At 32.9% G+C, this 18,456-nt stretch overlaps 1 protein-coding gene across 1 annotated transcript; it reads left to right on the top strand.

The window, feature by feature from the left end:
- Positions 1-1,666: 1,666 nt before the first annotated feature.
- Positions 1,667-15,637, top strand: LOC148612612 (protein adenylyltransferase SelO, mitochondrial-like). The gene is made up of 13 exons (XM_088594224.1): positions 1,667-2,246; positions 2,715-2,853; positions 5,337-5,482; positions 6,048-6,171; positions 7,971-8,086; positions 9,379-9,482; positions 10,839-11,008; positions 11,600-11,634; positions 12,957-13,157; positions 13,652-13,772; positions 14,058-14,215; positions 14,986-15,164; positions 15,412-15,637. The coding sequence occupies exons 1-13, from the start codon at positions 1,765-1,767 to the stop codon at positions 15,531-15,533; spliced, it is 2,097 nt and encodes a 698-aa protein (XP_088450350.1). The 5' UTR covers positions 1,667-1,764; the 3' UTR covers positions 15,534-15,637.
- Positions 15,638-18,456: the final 2,819 nt, after the last annotated feature.

The raw sequence follows: 18,456 nt of genomic DNA, 5'->3' as shown, positions 1-18,456 counted from the left end.
GGGAAACAGTTCCGATTTTTCTTTACAATAATTTTTTTTAAGTATAGGAAAATTGGATATTAGTATAATATCTGAAATACTCATTAACAATTCGGTTCCGAATACCCATATTGTCCAAAACATCGACATATCTACCGCCTTTATAAGTTGACTTATGATAGTAACTGATTTAAAAAAAATAATAAATAATAAAAAATATAAATGAGGGACAAATTAATCATTTGGAGCTTGGATGTTTAATATCGGGTCAAATATTAATTAACCGATAACACATGATAAGGTTGTCAAATGATTATTAAAGAGAATTATGCTACGTATTACATATGGAATGTTCTTTTTCTCATAAACGGTTAACCTTTACACAGTCCGACAAACATTTTTTTCTTTAGAATAAGATATGAATGATAATGAAATTGTTCAAGTTACTTCTTTGTATGAAAATTTACTTTTCATTTGAATATGGTTTATTTTCAAGAAGAAAATTTTTCGATCGCGATTGATTGGTTGATTGATATACTTTTTATTACGGTGTTCCTGACATCCGTGTCAGGAAGGTTTGATCAATCGAACATAACCTGCTTTTTTACAAGTCCGACGCCAGTTTCTAAACTGGCAGTATTAGCGAAACAGATGTATGCAGTCACGCAATAAATCATCTCAGAATTATTTACAATGAATTGTTTGAAATAATGACATACGAAAATCAACGTTTCAACAGGGGGCGTTTCTAAACAGAATCCACTAGCGACAACTATATAGGCAATCGGAACATCTTGGCCTCTCTAGTTACACTGAAGAAAAACCTCGGAGGCACTAGGCGGATGGATCAAATTTTCAGGAATAAATTCTCCTTTCTGCATCCGAGGGTATAGTGTAGCGGAAATGGCCGAGTAGTTCCGTTTGCTATATAGAGACTTTATAATGCTAGTAAACAATATCCAGTCACACAAAGGCAAATGCAATCTCATCTCACTTGGTCCCCGCTTATCGATGTGTCAAACGACATGGTATCGGGTGGTTTCGCCCTAGTTACATGTTCACCCTGATTGGTGAGTGGTTTCGCCCTTATCAATTAAGACACCCCCAGAGCAGGATATGCTTACATTTCTAGTCTTGCATTATTTGGTAGATATTAATTGGTTGTGCTGTTTTACATTTGACTTAGTTTATTTACACACAAATTGCATAGGCTTACATGCTTTTTCACAAGAGACATAGAATAATTATAGTGAATAAATTCAATAAAAAAATACTGACATGCATTTTTTTTATTAATAAAGCATCTGAGATTGCTAAATCCTTAATTTCACTATTTCATTTTGATATACAAAAATCAGGGCGAAACCACGCAGGGCGAACAAGATTTAGAGCGAAACCACCCAGGGCGAACCGGTAGTAGGGCGAAACCACACAGGTGTGAACCGGAATTAGGGCGAAACAACCCGGATTCGAACGACATATCGATCATAAGCGCGGAGCAATTAAGTGAGAACTCTAATTTCACATAGATTCAAGTTGATTGAAAACTCTTAGATTACGTAAGTTACAGTTCGGGAAAAGCTTCTCAACAAATGTTTTAAAATGATGTAAGTCATTTTGATAAGTTTTATTACATCTACTTAAATGGAATAGCGGAGAATTTTCGTTTCCGAAGAACTTGTTCCGGAGTTTAGAATTTTGCCTTGAATTATCTCCCCTAACTAGCAGACAAAGTTGCATAAAACAGGAAAGTGGAACAAAAAGTAGTTTTTCTCCTAATTGTGCATGTTTAAACAAGTGTTTTCGAACAGTATCTTAGCCAGGAACAACAGAAACACAGGAACTCCCTCAACTTCGCGAAGATCCTGCAGAAACTTTCTTGAATGGTCCAGCCTCTTTGGCTGGCGATGTCTTGCGTTCTTACATAGAAAAGCTACAGGCATGACAACCCTAGAAACTTTGAATTTTGACAATCTTGCCTTAAGATCTCTCCCCATAGATAAGGAAGATGACAATTATGTGCGCTCTGTTTCTGGTGCATGTTTCTCAAAAGTAAAACCAACACCAGTTAAGAAGCCATCATTGGTAGCAATTTCTCAGTCTGCTTTGGACTTACTGGACATTTCTCCACCAGAAACCCAGAGAGATGACTTTGCTGAATATTTCAGTGGGAACAAGTTACTGCCTGGATGTGATCCTGCAGCACATTGTTATTGTGGACACCAGTTTGGATACTTTTCAGGACAACTAGGTGATGGAGCAGCAATGTATGTACTCCTCTAAAATGAATAAGGCTGCAATGATAATGTACCTTGAAAAAAAATTAAATTGATTATCAATGACACTTTACCAAAATTAGATTAAGAAAATAATAGATTTGTTTCCTTTGGATGTAGACTATGTACATGTACGTAGCTTTCAAAATACTAATTTAAATTCTTTGGAGCATGTAAAAAACTACATTTGACACCATAAAACATTTAAAAAAGTGGTTTGTAGTATAATCAGATTGGCATATGTTATTGAAAAAATGATGTAACACCATACTAGATGCACATGCAAGTTCATGTATATAGCATGTACATTTATTACTTGGACATGGTGTAAAAAGTTTTAGTAACTTTTTGATGAGGTCATATTATACATGTATGTACAAACATACCTGGAAATTTTACACACATTTCTTTGTCGATATTGTTGGGATATCAAATACTTGTAGTTTTTGTTATTTGCAGGTATCTTGGTGAAATTATAAACAAAAAGGGAGAACGTTGGGAAATTCAATTCAAAGGTTCAGGCAAAACACCATATTCAAGGACTGCTGATGGGAGAAAAGTTTTAAGAAGTACTATCAGAGAGTTCCTTTGTAGTGAGGTATAAAATCATTGAATTGGAGTAATTTATTGTCATATTTAAAGTTTTACGTGTAAATAGATATGCATTTGTTAAAATATACATGTATGCATAACTATTGCATCTTAAGTTGGAATGTCCTTGTCAAATATATTTATATGTATTGTATAATGTGTCATATGTTCATGTACCATTTTATGTGTTTGTCTAAAAGAGTAATTAAGGGAACCAAGGTTATAGCGGTAATCAAAAGAATGTAATTTAGGGACAAAGACCAGACATGGAAAACAGACATACACAACAAAGAACATAAAGTAACTAAAATCATACATATAAAGTAATAAAAGTAAATGATCAACTCAGACTCCACTAAAAACTGGGAGCATGGACCAGGTGCACTGATAGGGTAAGCGTCTTCTGCTTTTCTAGAAACACCCGCCGAGTTGCTCATAAAAAGTCAAGTCCGGGGTAGACAAATGAGGAAAGGAAAACCATGACCCATTGAATAAATCAGTTTTCATGGTGCTGATGGATACACCATAATGATCCATGAGTTCATGATGACGACCATAAAACTTCTGTAGTGATGACTTCAATCTTGTAGCAACATAACCCTGTTCCAGAAGCCTATTTGTTAGAGTTCTAGCGCGATACAAAAAGTGTGAGTAGTTTCGGCAAGCTCTGGCATAACTTATGAGTTGTGATATGAACACTCCATATGCAGGAGCCGAAGGGATGTTGCCACAGATGAAAGGAAAGTTGACAATTCTGAATGAAAAGTCATCATGTTTGTCGTAAAGTTTGGTCAATAGTTTTCCTTTACCATCGATTTCTAAGTGTAGGTCAAGATATGAGGCTGACTCCACAGTGTCTGTAGTATCCATCATCTCAAGTTCTTTTGGGTAGATGCGATGTATCAAATCCCCGAAATTAGGATTGTTTAAAGATAATACGTCATCTATATAGCGGAAACTGAGATTGAAGGATCTAGCCAAACGATATTCTTTCTTTCTGATCAGATCAGCTATAAAGTCAGCCTCATAAGAGTGAAGGAATAGGTCAGCAAGTAAAGGAGCACAATTTGTTCCCATTGGAATGCCGACCGTTTGTTGAAAAACACCACACTGGACAAATATGTTGTTGATTAAAAATTCCAGCATTTTGTAAACATTTTCCTCTGTATATTTGGAAGATGATTTGGAATTATTTCTTACTAAGTATGAGGAATCTCTACCAAGAACTATATATTTGTTTCTAGGTGTACCATCTTTTTTGGAAAAACAACGATGTATAATGTTTTTAAGTCAGTATTTTAACTGAGTATGGGGAATAGAAGTATACAGTGTTGAAAAATCATAGATTTTAATGCTATTATATTCAGATAATAGTCTTGAATTGATTGTCTCCAAAAGATCTTTTGAATTTTTCAGGATCCACATTGAATTAATACCACTACGGGAGTAACAAGTGTTGTGGTAGGACTGCAGGCCCTCTTTGACAGTTGTGAGTATAGAAGTTTAAAGTTTTGAAAGAGGTTTGTTGGTACATTTTGCAGATCCAGCTATGAAACGTTGTTTGTATGGATTCTTGTGAAGTTTAGGAATCCAGTACATAGATGGTAAATCACAATCATCGTCCTCGGTAGAGAGACCAAAAGAGGATAGCACAGATTTATGGTTTTCCACAATCTCTTCTTTGGAGAGAGTGGTAGCAGTGTAGGTCTTATCACTGCTATTATTTTCTACGTCTACCTCTTATAATAAACATTTGATATAAAACGTTTTGCAGACAATTACAATGTTGTTTTGGGCTTTGTCTGCTGGAACAACAACATACTTGTCATGTATAGTAGACAATGTTTTTGCTACATCGGGGTCTTTGAAAACTAATGTAGCCTTGGCACTCATTGACCTACTTAAAACTTTCATTTGTTTCAAAATTAAAGACCTCACGGCCTTTAACCACTCTGACAGAGAATCAGTGTCTTCTTGTTCTCGTTTTATCCATTTTCTTGCATAGTCCTTGAAGGCATCCATAAGAATTTAAAGTTATAATTCCAATTTATGGGGCATGGTTCACGGTACTGGGGACCTTTAGAAAGGGTATTACGCAGAGATTCGTTTTCAATAATCTATTGCGATAAAAAAAATTGTGTGTTACTACTCACAGAGTGGTTTACAACTATGTTAATGATCAGTCATGGTACATATGTATGCTTCTTTCTGTACTGTACATAGGTAAAGGAAATTTTGTTTAAAGTATGTGTTGTGTGCACATGTATGTTGGAAATTTAATACTTTTAAAACTTTTCCTCTACTTTTTATTTGTAATTGACATTAAATCTCTTGATTAGACTGAAAACTTTTTAACTGAAATTTTATTTGTCTATTTACTGTACCTTTTTTTGCTAAGGACAGCTGATTTGAGATAAAAATTAAGGTTCCTTTCAAACTGAACCAATATGTGTCTTTTTTCTCTAAAGTAATTTTTCTATGAATTTTTAGGCTATGCATCATTTAGGGATCCCTACAACAAGAGCAGGTACATGTGTAACTTCTGAAAGTACAGTTGTCAGAGATATATTCTACAGTGGCAATCCAATAGACGAGAAATGTTCCATTGTGTTACGAATAGCTCCTTCATTTGTACGGTAAGATATAATAAAATAACTTGGTATGGGATGGTAATCTGTTAAATAAGCATTGAAAAAACTCATATCAAGGACCAAAATTAAAGCAGACCATTTCAATCTTCGAAATTGGGAACAGCCCACCAGCCAATGCTGGTAAAAATAGCGGCCGGCTTGCAGAAATTGTGCTTCTAGGACAATGTATCCTATATAAAATTCTTTTTAGATTAAGGGTAGGGGCTTCTTGTCTGAAAGTTAGATGGCAAAGACTGCAATTTCTATTTTTAACCTTTAATATAAGTAACTAATAGACACTTCCTTGCTAATTTTCTGAGCAGCCTCAGTTGGTACTTTTGCAAGGTAAATGCTACACTTTCCTGTAAAAACATTTTTGATGGGAAAGTGTTGCACTTACCATGTGGAATTACCAACTGAGCCTACTCAGAAAATTAGCAGGTAAGGGTCTATAATAAAAAAATCACTAATTTGATTCATCATGCCTTATATTAATGATGAAACTTTCAATTATGGTTGAAGTTTTACCTATTTATTTAGTTACTTTATTTTTTAAAACTTACTTTTCCAGATTTGGTTCTTTTGAAATATTTAAAACATTAGATCCTACAACTGGACGGGTTGGGCCAAGCATTGGTAGAAAAGATATACTAGAACAGTTGCTAGACTATACTGTGAAAACTTTTTACTCAGAGGTATGTACTTTCTATTACTCTCCATACTCAGGAAAGAGATACATGTACCAACTTAGTAACACAGTTAAATGATCTAAGAGTCTTTGAGTCTTGATCTAACTTTGTTTGACTTCTGTGAAAATTGAATTGTCAGGTTTCTTTGATCTGCTCAATATAAGGCCAAGTAAATTTAAATGGTAGAATTTTATCCAACCTTCACAAAAAATATGGGGTAGGTGGCTTAGGTGGGAGGATTTTATTTGTTATTTCTTACCAGATATTTTCTAGCCTTATTCTAGCTATTTGAAGTATAGATGTGTTCTAAATCCATGGCCATATCAATTTTTGTCTTTCCTAGATTTTCCTTTTTGCGTTTACAAATTGGTCCACATCTAAGTCCCAAAATTTAGTTTTTGTGATTTCAACAAAAATGAATTATTGGGGTTTCTTTGATATGTAACCATTAGATCATTTTTTTAATTTTTGGTCAAGTTTTCTAATTTTCCTAATCTAGGTCAAAAGATTCCAAATTGATTTTAACAATAGGTTTTATTAATATGCTAAAACTTACTATCTACATGTATTAAAATTTAACCCTTTTTAAAATTGTTCCAGGTTAAAGTCCTTAGGTTTCTATAGAAATCACTTGATTTCACGAAAAAAAGTGAATTGTAAGTTCTTTGATTTATAAATTTACATGTACCTTTCCATCCATGCTTTTAATTCTAGATCATGTTCCTTCTGTATTAGATGCCTTTGGTGTGTGAAATAATTAGGTACAATCAAAATTTGAAAAAAAAATGTGTCAAGCTTGAATATAGGGTTAGACCTCTGTGGGTATCGGTTTATTTAAATACAAGTCCACATAAAATTCAGACACTACCAATGATAAATTGATTCATGGTGTAGAAAAACCCACCAAACAAATGATGCTTTTTCTGTCTACTTATGCTATATTTTTACATAGCGATAATTATTTCTGCATTCAGATCTGCACTTTTTAGAAAATCATACATTTATCTCCCACTAATATCAACCAATTCAAACAAAATCAAGAACAATAATTCTTGCAAAGTGCCAATTTCATGTACAATCTATATAATTTTTATCTAAAAAATGCAACAACCAAATGAAAAACTAAGGCTTGTTACGTGATCAATAACTGTTTCTGAACCAGAAATAAAACTGAATTCAGTGGGTTTTTGACATGCATGAATCACCTCCTGTCTGATTTTTTTATTAAGACTGCTACTTAAATATGTCCTGCAGTGCAGTTTTTAATACATTTGATTTACACATAGAAAAGCTGTAAGGTAGACAGCATCTACTCAAGCAATTTGTACAGTCACTGAACCGATCCACGCAACTATTTGACCAATTGAATGATTGAATTTGATCCCTGTTTTATTATTTGATATGACATTTGATCAATTCATATAAATTTCAAAATTTTCATTGAAACAAATCCAATGTGTTGCTTTATTACATGTATTAACTATTTTGAATTTAAAATATTAAATCCACTTATAGTATTTCATTAAGAAAAACAAACGTAAAAGAAGAGTAATTAAATTGATGTCTTAATTTATATCATTTTGTAAATATTTTAAAAAATGGAAATGCAAGACAAAGGAATCTGTGAAATATATCAACAGATCAGTGGTCACATAATGGAAAATGGAAGCAATCAATGGTTACTGGATCGGTCTGACTCATCGATGACGAATCGCATTTGAAGTTGCACAGTTTGGTCTAGAGACTGTTATTTTGTTAATTCACTAATGTGTTACCTCTGTTATGTTGTTCTGTTCTTGTTTTAGATCTGGGACTCTCATAAAGAAGATAAAAAGGCAATGTATGTAGAAATGTATAAAGAAGTGATTAGGAGGACTGCTAGACTGGTGGCTGACTGGCAGTGTGTAGGATGGTGTCATGGGTGAGTTATTTTTACCTGATGTAGAATGGTGTAAGTTGGTGTCATGGGTGAGGTATTTTTACCTGGTGTAAGTTTGTGTCATGGGTGAGTTATTTTTACCTGGTGTAGGATGGTGTCATGGGTAGGTTATTTTTACCTGGTGTAAGATGGTGTCATGGGTGATTCATTTTAACCTGATGTAGGATGGAGTCATGGGTGAGTTATTTTTACCTGATGTAGAATGGTGTATGTTGGTGTCGTGGGTGAGGTATTTTTACCTGGTGTAGGAGGAGGGTGTCGTGGGTAGGTTATTTTTACCTGGTGTAGGATGTTGTCATGGGTGAGTTATTTTTACCTGGTGTAGGATGTTGTCATGGGTGAGTTACTCTCACATGGTGTAGGATGGTGTCATGGGTGAGTTACTCTTATGTGGTGTATGATGGTGTTATGGGTGTGTTATTTTTACCTATGCTGTCCAACATTGATGTGTCTAACTCAGAAGAGGTGATATATCTGATAACTCAAAATAATTCAGCAATACCAGCAGAACTGGTTTAACACCAATACAATTTTATTGAATGAATCAAAATTTTAGGTAACTGGAGGTGTACAATCAGTCCCCTCAATAGGTCCTCAATGTTAATTAACTCTGATGGCTTGAATTCAACTAACACATGGGAAGGCTAATTTTTCCATTACAAACTATGATCAGAGTTTGTTTAAGTGTGGCTTTTATAATTACTTGTTGACACCTAAAAGATTTGGGAGTAATGATTAGAACCATATATAAAAATTCCAGGCAGAAAAAAGCAAAAAAGTATTTTCTGGTTTCAGGATATTAGCTCAGTACTAGAACAGATCTGTATGAAACTAAAGGGTTCAATAACACATAGGAAGGTGTTAATTATATTTTGGCTAATTCCATTGTTGCCCACACTGTTTATGATTTAGGGGCCAAAAGAGGGTTAATAACTAGTATTATTTTGTAAAACTTTAACAAATAATAATTTTATGGATTTCTATGAAATTACACAACTTTATGGATCTCTATAAAATTACACAACTTTATGGATCTCTATAAAATTACACAAGTTTTCATACTTCAAGGGTCTGGCTGGTATTGATTTTGAAGTTATTACCTTAACTTTGAGTGAATTAGGGCAAAAAAAAACAAACCCTTTTTCCCAGCAGTTACTTTGTGAAAGTGCATGGATATTTTTATGTCTAACTGCAAATTTTCAAGCGTTGTTTACTTCTTCCAGCATAATTAAGTTTCACTGTATCCTATATTGAAATGCAAACATTTTTTTCAGTGTTTTGAATACAGATAACATGAGCATAGTTGGAGTGACTATAGACTATGGACCTTATGGTTTTATGGACAAGTATGATCCTAACTTCATCTGTAATGGCTCAGGTAGGACATAATTTTTCTGTATCCATTTACAGTATTGTTTGTTTTCATGTTGGAATTTTTTTTTGAAAGTTTTCTTTGCGTTGGTTCAATCATTTACTTGGACATATGATTTATTAACATACCAATGTGTCCCTTCTACAATACGTGGATTTCAAAGCAATAAAAGATTGTTGCAGTGATCCAGCTAGAAAAGTTAGGATCAAGGAGCACAATTTGTGGGAAAATAAAGGACACTTTAACATTCTGAATTGAAATTATATAATACATTTAGTTTCTTCTTTTGTGAAATAATGGTTAAATGCCATTGTAACTTCAAACTTTTTAATAGAAAGAGTTTTGTATTTCATGGAAGAATCCAACTTATTTTTGAGCTCAATGGAAGGTATCAATGAATAAATAAATGCATTTTTTATTCTACCATGAAAAAAAAATAATGGTATGGCGCTGTTGTTATCATAGTGTCATTGTTGGTTGATATTTGCAGTCTTTACAAATTATCAGCTGTCAAATACTTCCAATATTTCTGTCTGACCAACTGAATTTTTGTCTGACATGTCTGTCGGTCAGAGGGTATTTTATAATGATTGGTTTTCATGTAATAATTTTTTCCAGGTATATCAGTTAGTTGATCTTTATGAAATTTTCCAACAACAAAATTGTTGGTGTTGATTTATAGGGTTATAGTCCCAACTTTTTTAATTAGGGGCTAAAAAGGGCTAAAACAAGAATTTCATAGAACTCCAGTGAAAGTATATGGATGTCTTATGATTTTGCTTTACAATATTCTATATCATGAAGGACATACTAGGATTGATTTTGGAGGTTAAGATTCGAACCATGTAGAATAAGGGACCAAAAAGGAGCCAGAAACAAGCCTTTTCCTGATATCCAGACAATAACTTGACTGTGAGTGAATAGAACTTTTTTAAATTGTAGTACAAGGTGCTATACCACAGAGTGAAGTCTTGAATTGATTTTGTGGATTCTGACTTAAGCTGATTAAGAATTAAGGGCACAAAGTGTCATTTTTCTGATTTCTGGATGATAACTTGAATAAAAGTGAGCAGATTTGAAATTGTACCACAAAAGTGCCATACCCCAAAAGGTCAAGGTTGGAATTGATTTTGGTTGAGGTGACTGAATGTTAGCATTTAGCAATTAGAGGCTATGAATGGGACCACTTTTATTCTGGTCAAACTCTTACACTGTGTCAAATATCTTATCACATTCAAATTTCAAAGCTGTATCAAGTTTGAATGGTGTGGCCATACTTACATTTTTCAACCCAACTGTTCAGGGTTCAACCTCTGCAGTCAGATCATGCTGCACACTGTGAACCATTTTTTTTTATTTTAGATGATGGTGGAAGGTATTCGTATGTAAACCAGCCAGAAATATGTAAATGGAACTGTATGAAATTAGGGGAGGCAATTCAGATGTTGGTTCCTGTATCTGAAACTAAACCACATCTTGATCTGTTTGACGAAGTCTACAGTGAATATATGAAACAAAAAATCAGGAAAAAGGTACACTTGTATTCTTAGATATTATTCATGTGCGTGGATATAAATAAAATCTTGTTAGTATGAACTTAATAAATGCATACCTTTACTTTTAAAATTCTATTAACTAGGCTTTACAAAAATAGTGGTTTAATTTAAAACTCTGTTTTTATGATAAAATGATAATTAATTGGAAAGACTGTACAACCAAAATATGATCACATGTGCCAAATGACATGCAGATATAACATGTGGGCGGAACTTGTTCCTTGCTTATGTTCAGTCTTTAAGCATTCTTGGCGTGAGTAATTATATTTTGGTTATTCACGATAATCAATTTATACATAATTATATATATATAGTTTTTCCCTCATAATTTATTGCTGTTTTCAACATAAATTTAAAAAAGTTTGTGATGGGTGTATTGACATTTTGGTGGGAATAATTTCGAGAGAAAAATTACTGAATTGATTTCAGTGTTAATTATTGAAATTTCTTTTAACAGGGAACATTTGATAAATTACTTACATCTGTAAAATAATTTGTTTCTTTTCAGCTTTCTGCTTTATGAGATATGTCAATTGAAAAGTTCATTTAATTTTTTTTTCTTTTCAGTTTGGCTTTTTGAATAAAGAGTTACAGTCAGACAAGTAAGTATATTGTTCTGATCATACTTGTCCATAGGTGTTATGTCCCCCGCTGATATTTCACGACAAATTCAACACTCCCGCTTTCGTGCTTGTGTCAAAGCGGGAGATTCAGCTGCATTCACAGAACTTTCTCCCCTCTTATTTGAAACTTCAGCTTAAGGAGGTAGACCTAGGGTAAGGGACATAACTCTTGAAATCAGTGATTTATATCATATTCAATTTCATCAAAGCCTATCAAGCTTTTATTTGCAGCAGTATGAAATAAATCCAAGTTACTTTGATGCTGACATGAGATTGATGTAAAATGCTGAATACAAGCATTCCAATGATTTGTAAAAGTTCTGTCCCTTACTCTAGGTGTACCTCCTTGAAATTATAAAAAAAATTACTTCAATTCTTGTCAAAACATGACGCAAAACAAAAATTTGGCAATTTGAGAGGAAGACCCTCTGCTATAGAATTTAAGAATTTTTTTAGAGGAAGATCCTCCGTTATAGAATTGTCAAAGGATTATGTATGGATCAGGCAGGTACACAAAAATATAGCACCATGTTTTTATATGTTTATTCATGTTTAGAACAGATATGAAAACATGTTTTTATCTATATAATAAGAAATTAATCTTACAATGCATGTATGTTTTCCAAAATTTTATGAACACTACTTTTATCATATATGAAGTCATGGGGGAAACATAATTACCATCTGAGTATATGCACTTTTTTCATGCATTGATTCATAAGTTCTAATTAATAACCAATTTTATGGGAAACGTATCCATATAAAAAGTTTTTATTTCTGAAATGTGTTCATTACACATAGGAAATACTCTTGATACAAATAAGAAACAATTTATGGGATTTATAATAATGCAACCTTCACCTTACTTAGCTCTACTTATTTTTGATAAAAAAAAAAGTACATTGGGTATACTTGCTGGTAGAACAGAAAATACTTCCTCTTCCATAGCACCTGATTTTGACCATGTACCATAGCCTTGTCCGTTTGATGCTTCAATAGTTTTTTGCAATCATTTGGTAGTGCCTATGAATTGTTATTTACATTATTCTAAACTTTAAGTAGGTAGACCTAGGGTAAGGGACACAAGTCTTGAAATCAATGATATGTTTGTTTCACATTCAATTTCACCAAAGTCTATCAAGCTTTCCTTTGAAACAGAATGAAATCAAAGTTACTTAGATGCTTACATGAGATAGATGTAAAATGCTGAATACAAATGTTCCAATGATTTGCAAGAGTTGTGTCCCTTACCCTAGGTCTACCTCCATAAATCAATTTGATGTATTTAAAATTTTTTTCAGAGAAATATATGAGCTGTTTTTGGATACTATGTATAAAACAGGAGCTGATTTCACAAACTGTTTTAGATGTTTGAGTAATCTCCCTTTACCAGGTTCTCCAGACTTTGAAATCAAACTCAAAGAATTGAAAGGATATCTCCTTACACAATGTTCAACACTTCAGGAACTGAAATCTGCATCTAAACCAGAAATGGAACCAAGGTATACAAAACAAAATCTCCTGTGCAAGGTACATTTGCTATTTTGACTACTCTGCTACTTGAATGACTCATGGAATAATGGAGCATTGCCATGCACCAGTGGAGTATCATGACTGATGTTTTTTTTTAAATGTTCTTGACTTCTCTTATGAGTCTTGCACAGATGGAAAATATAGTAGTAGATATGCTGGGGATCAAACCTAGGGCCTTTACAGTTGAAGGGCTTTTATGTCCTTTACTGAACGTTAACCCAAGAGGCTTTTCATCCCTTCTTTATGTATGTTGATAATAGTAAAGTTTATTTACTTATCGATCAACAACAAAATGACAATATATCCTGGGCATACCTATACTAAAATGGAACTGTCCATATGCAAATTTGATGGTCAATACTATACCTACCCTTCCCAAATATGTCACACTTGACTTTTCTATAGCTTTTATTTGCTTTGATTTGTTAACGATTACTTGGAGTAAAATGGTTTTTTTTTGTAGGCAACTACAGGCTTTCATAGCCATGCTGCAGTCTAACCCAGCTTTGATGAGTGCCTTAGGGAGAAACTTTGCTACTATAACTAGAGACCTCGAAAAATTGAAAAAACTTGAAGAGCTGGAGGTAATGATATATTAATATTTTCCCAACCCATCAAAATTTGGCACATATGCTAATTATATCCCACTCAAAAAGTTGTTGGTATATTTGAATCAATTTGTGTGTTCCTCTGTCCAAAAATAAACATGATTTGAAATGGTATTTTACAACTTCTATTTTTGCAATTCCTAGGTAACAAAGAAATTCAACAAAAAATAGATTGCCACAAAAACTTCTAGTTATATGGTATATACAAGTACTATTTACTGGGTATGAGTGATTTTATGACAGTGGCAATGAATATTTTAGGATAAAACTGAAGAAGACCAGAGAAAGCTAAACACAGAAGCCTGGGATTCCTGGCTACAAAAATATACAGACAGATTAAAGGCAGATGTAGAGGGCATGAAAGACCTAACTGAGGCAAATGCAGAGAGGATTAAAGTTATGAATTCTAATAACCCTAGGTAAGTTAAATTGATGACAGGGAAGTTGCCTTACTGTAGCCAATGATTTCAAGCAACTTTAGTTCAGGTATATATGTTTTGCCTACAATGGATGATACTGGGGTCAACGTCTTAAGTGTCAGTCTGTATGAGACTCAGGCAGTGGGTGAAACATGGTATGAAAAATCTCACCATTTTGAAATTTTATTTTACTAGTTGCAACATCAGAATCAAGGAACGCAGACAAGATTTTCCATATCATGTTGGTAAGCTGAGTTATAATGTCATTGAAATGCACTGAAAAAGAACATTTCAAGGGCAGATAACTCTGTCAAAAATAATATTTTTCTAACATTTTATTGAAAAATTTCTGAGCAAAGCCTGTGATGCAGAGATCAAATAATGGTCTTTCCAAATAGAGAAAGTATCATTGTGTGATATTACATTGTCAGATTGGTGGGTTTTTGACATGCATGTTTCAGATTTTTCCCATTTTGCCTGATTCTTACAAATACTTACATTTAATACTTGACAATGCTTAATTACTATGAAAGTACTTTAATTAGTGGATACCAATTTTCATGGATAAGGGAAGGAACACAAGTTCTTGGAGACACCCACAGAATCTATGTAGTCAAAAACGGAAAATCTCCCACACGAACTGTTCCATAAGTTAACAGTTATGAATTCATAAAACAAAAACTAAACTGACTTGCACAATGTATGTTATAGCAAGTTTCGGGTCGGTGATATACAGTTTAACTGATTTATTGTTTAATTTTTTCCTCAAGGTTTATCTTAAGAAACTACATTGCTCAGAATGCCATAAAAGCTGCTGAAGATGGAGACTTTAGTGAGGTCAGAAGAGTACTCAGGGTTTTAGAACATCCCTACAGTGATCAGGTTGACCTTGGTGATCTCCAGGTTCCTCAACAGAGTGGATCTGTTGCCAAGGCAACTGATGATAATGGTATGAGTAATTTAAACATCTCTGATTTGAAGGAAATAGTGGTGTATTCTTTTCCTTTTGAGTCAGTATAAATGTAAAATATACAGAAAAATCTTTATAATATTTCACATTTTCTTAGTGGTGAATCAAAATACTTTAAAATATCAATGTGTTTTGTACTAAAAATTTTGGGTCCCACTTCAAACTAGATTCACTACAATATTATAAGGGCACTATATCAATTTTGTTTTTTTTTTCCTTATTGCAGTCTCTGATGGAGCGACTGCTGTGCCAAAGGGAGGAAACTCCTCACCAGGAGTGAGAAGTTACACTGGACTATTATATGACAGCAAACCACCTGATTGGTCACTTGATCTTCATGTCACATGATCATCGTAAACACCACTGCCAGAAGGTCACAGATGGAGAGATTTTGACATTATTTATTTTCTATGATAGTATGGAAACCATTTGTGGCTTCAGCAGTGGTGTGCTTATTTTATACAATAGGATACCAAAAAAAAAAAACAGTTCATCTGTTATAATGAAGTTAATTGCTTAAACTTGGTTATTCAAATAGCAAATAACTGATATGGGTATACTGTTTGTATAAAAGCATTGTTATATGGTAATGTTGTTATTTGTGAGATGACCAGTACTTAATTTTCTAATGCTGGGACATGTATATTGAACACCATCTGAACCATCTAAACCAAGTGTATTTCATGATCCTCGAACAGCGTAATCATGATCAACATACTACTCAATAGTGACAATGCACATTCAGCGAAAGATTTTTTATATTTAATTGTTGATTTTTAAATTAAAAGTGAAAAAGTGATGGTTAGAAATACAAAACACACAAAAATACAAAAAATATCGTTGAAAATGAAGTCAAATAATTCTTGAAATGTAATGTGTATTCACATATAATTGACTCATTGTACATAAAAATTATATAGATTGTACATGAAATTTGCACTTTGCAAGAGTTATCATTCTTGATTTGTCTTCATTTGGTTGCTTTTAATGAGAGATAAATGCATGATTTTCTCAAAAGTGCAAATCTGAAAACAGAAAAGGTTGTTGTTATGTGAAAGGATATCATATGGGACACTGAAAAAACATTTTTATTTGGTGGGTTTTTATTGACCATGAATCACTTTACCATTAGTAGTGTCTGAATTTAATGAGGACTTGTACTTAAAAAGTGTTGGTCAAACTAAGAATCATGTGAAGTTTGATAAAAATGAAAATTAAAATTTTCTGTTCTTTTTTTTTATGTGAAAATGCATTTATTGGACTGAGAAAACAATTATGACAGTTTGTTCTTTTGTTACCTAGAGAAAAAAAAAAAATTGGTTATGAACTATGTAATTTTGTTGTCTTTATTTTGTTGTTTTCACCAGATATACAAATAGTAACATCATGTCAATGAATGTCTGTATGAAAATGAATAGAATGAGTTAAATATGATATCTGAGTAATACATACAGAATAACCAAAAGACAGAAAATATCACAGTGCTAATGGTCTGAAATAGAAAAAATATGCAGTAACTACAATGAAAAACGATTAATTTGCTGATAAAACATCCTTTATATTAACTAGTACAGTTGTAGGAAAAGCATGGTCCATTAAAAAAATAGTGAATGATAATTTCATTTGATCAATGGGAATTGTTGATACATGTACTGGTAGTTGTGTATTGTGTTATGGATATTGTACTGAATTTTCAGTCATGAACTATTCTTGTCTGTGATACATGTGTATATAAATTGTTTTTTTTTTTTTTATTTCCATCCTAGATATTTACTGTATTTGTTAATTTACTCAGGATCATCTTTTAGTGAATCAAGAAATCAGTCTTTTGTTGTAGAATAGTTGTCAAGATACATTTATGAAAGAATACTGAAGTACAATATACACCAAAGAAAAGACCATTCTTAAAATAAACAATGTTTGATTGCTATTTTTTGTACAATAACTATACAATTTATTGATGTTGGTAGGTAGGTTGTTGATTTTATTTAGAAAAAAGGCCTAAATGGGCTTTATTTTTAAATAAATGATCTTAGAATAGAGAAAAATAGTAGGTTGGTTAATGAAATGCAACCCAAGAAAATTTTAAGAATGGCCTTATTTGTTTTGATCAGAATGTATTTATAATTATGTAAACCTTTGAATTATGGATGTGTAAAATAAATTTTTTAACTCGAACAAAATTTTTTCTTTATGTGTTCACTTACGAATAAAATCTAGTGTATTACTACTTCCCTTGGTGAAATATGAATAAAATCTAGTGTATTCCTTTTGGTGAAATATGAATAAAATCTAGTGTATTCCTTCTGGTGAAAGATGTATCAGATCTAGTGTATTCCTTTGGGTGAAATATGAATAAAATCTAGTGTATTCCTTTTGGTGAAATATGAATAAAATCTAGTGTATTCCTTCTGGTGAAAGATGTATCAGGTCTAGTGTATTCCAGTTGGTGAATGTATAAAATCTAGTGTATTCCTTTTGGTGAAATATGAATAAAATCTAGTGTATTCCTTTTGGTGAAATATGAATGAAATCTAGTGTATTCCTTCTGGTGAAAGATGTATCAGGTTTAGTGTATTCCAGTTGGTGAATGTATAAAATCTAGTGTATTCCAGCTGGTGAAAGATGAATAAAATCTAGTGTATTCCTACTGATGATTGTATTGCACCTTGATGTATGATTTCAAGATCTCAAATTATTGTTCAGACATCAGGAAAATGCTAGTTTCTGGCCTCTTTTTTGCCCTTATTCCTTAATAGTTCAAGTTACAACCCCTAAGATTAATCCCAGCCTTTCTTTGGTGGTGTGGCACTTTATGGTACAGTTTCAAAGAGACTCGATCAATTTTACTTGTCATTGTCTAGACTTCAAGAAAATGCTTGTTCTTGTGGCATCATTCCATACAGATCTTTACTTATACTTAGGTTATTGAATGGAATTGAAGAGTCTATGTAGGAGGACAACAGCGTGTTACCATTTTACGAACACAGATGTTTTGTGGTTGTATAATAAAGTGCATGGCAATGTGCAGCTTCATAAAATGACAAAGGTCAAACTCTGAAAAATTGAAAATGGAAATGCTTATTCCTAATCTGTTGAGGTCACAACCCCCAAAATCAATTTTTGCTTTTCTTATTTCTTGGTTTGACACCTTTGGTTTAAATTCATTTAGATCTATACACTTGTCTGGAAACCAGGTGTCTACAATGATGATGAAGCCACGAAAGCATCATACCACAATACCACTGCAAATATATATTTTTCATGTCTC

The sequence above is a fragment of the Perna viridis genome, chromosome 7 (genome assembly GCF_037379345.1).
Source record: "Perna viridis isolate PV_CMFRI_1.1 ecotype Kerala chromosome 7, ASM3737934v1, whole genome shotgun sequence".
Taxonomy (NCBI): Eukaryota; Metazoa; Mollusca; class Bivalvia; order Mytilida; family Mytilidae; genus Perna; species Perna viridis.
This window is presented reverse-complemented; position numbering and strand designations above follow the sequence as displayed.

Excerpts from the sequence above, each read along its gene's own strand:
- LOC148612612 (XM_088594224.1), top strand. The coding sequence starts at position 1,765 with ATGTTTAAACAAGTGTTTTCGAACAGTATCTTAGCCAGGAACAACAGA. Across the intron at positions 2,854-5,336 it reads GAGAGTTCCTTTGTAGTGAG|GCTATGCATCATTTAGGGAT; the intron begins GTATAAAATCAT and ends ATGAATTTTTAG. Across the intron at positions 13,773-14,057 it reads AAAAACTTGAAGAGCTGGAG|GATAAAACTGAAGAAGACCA; the intron begins GTAATGATATAT and ends TGAATATTTTAG.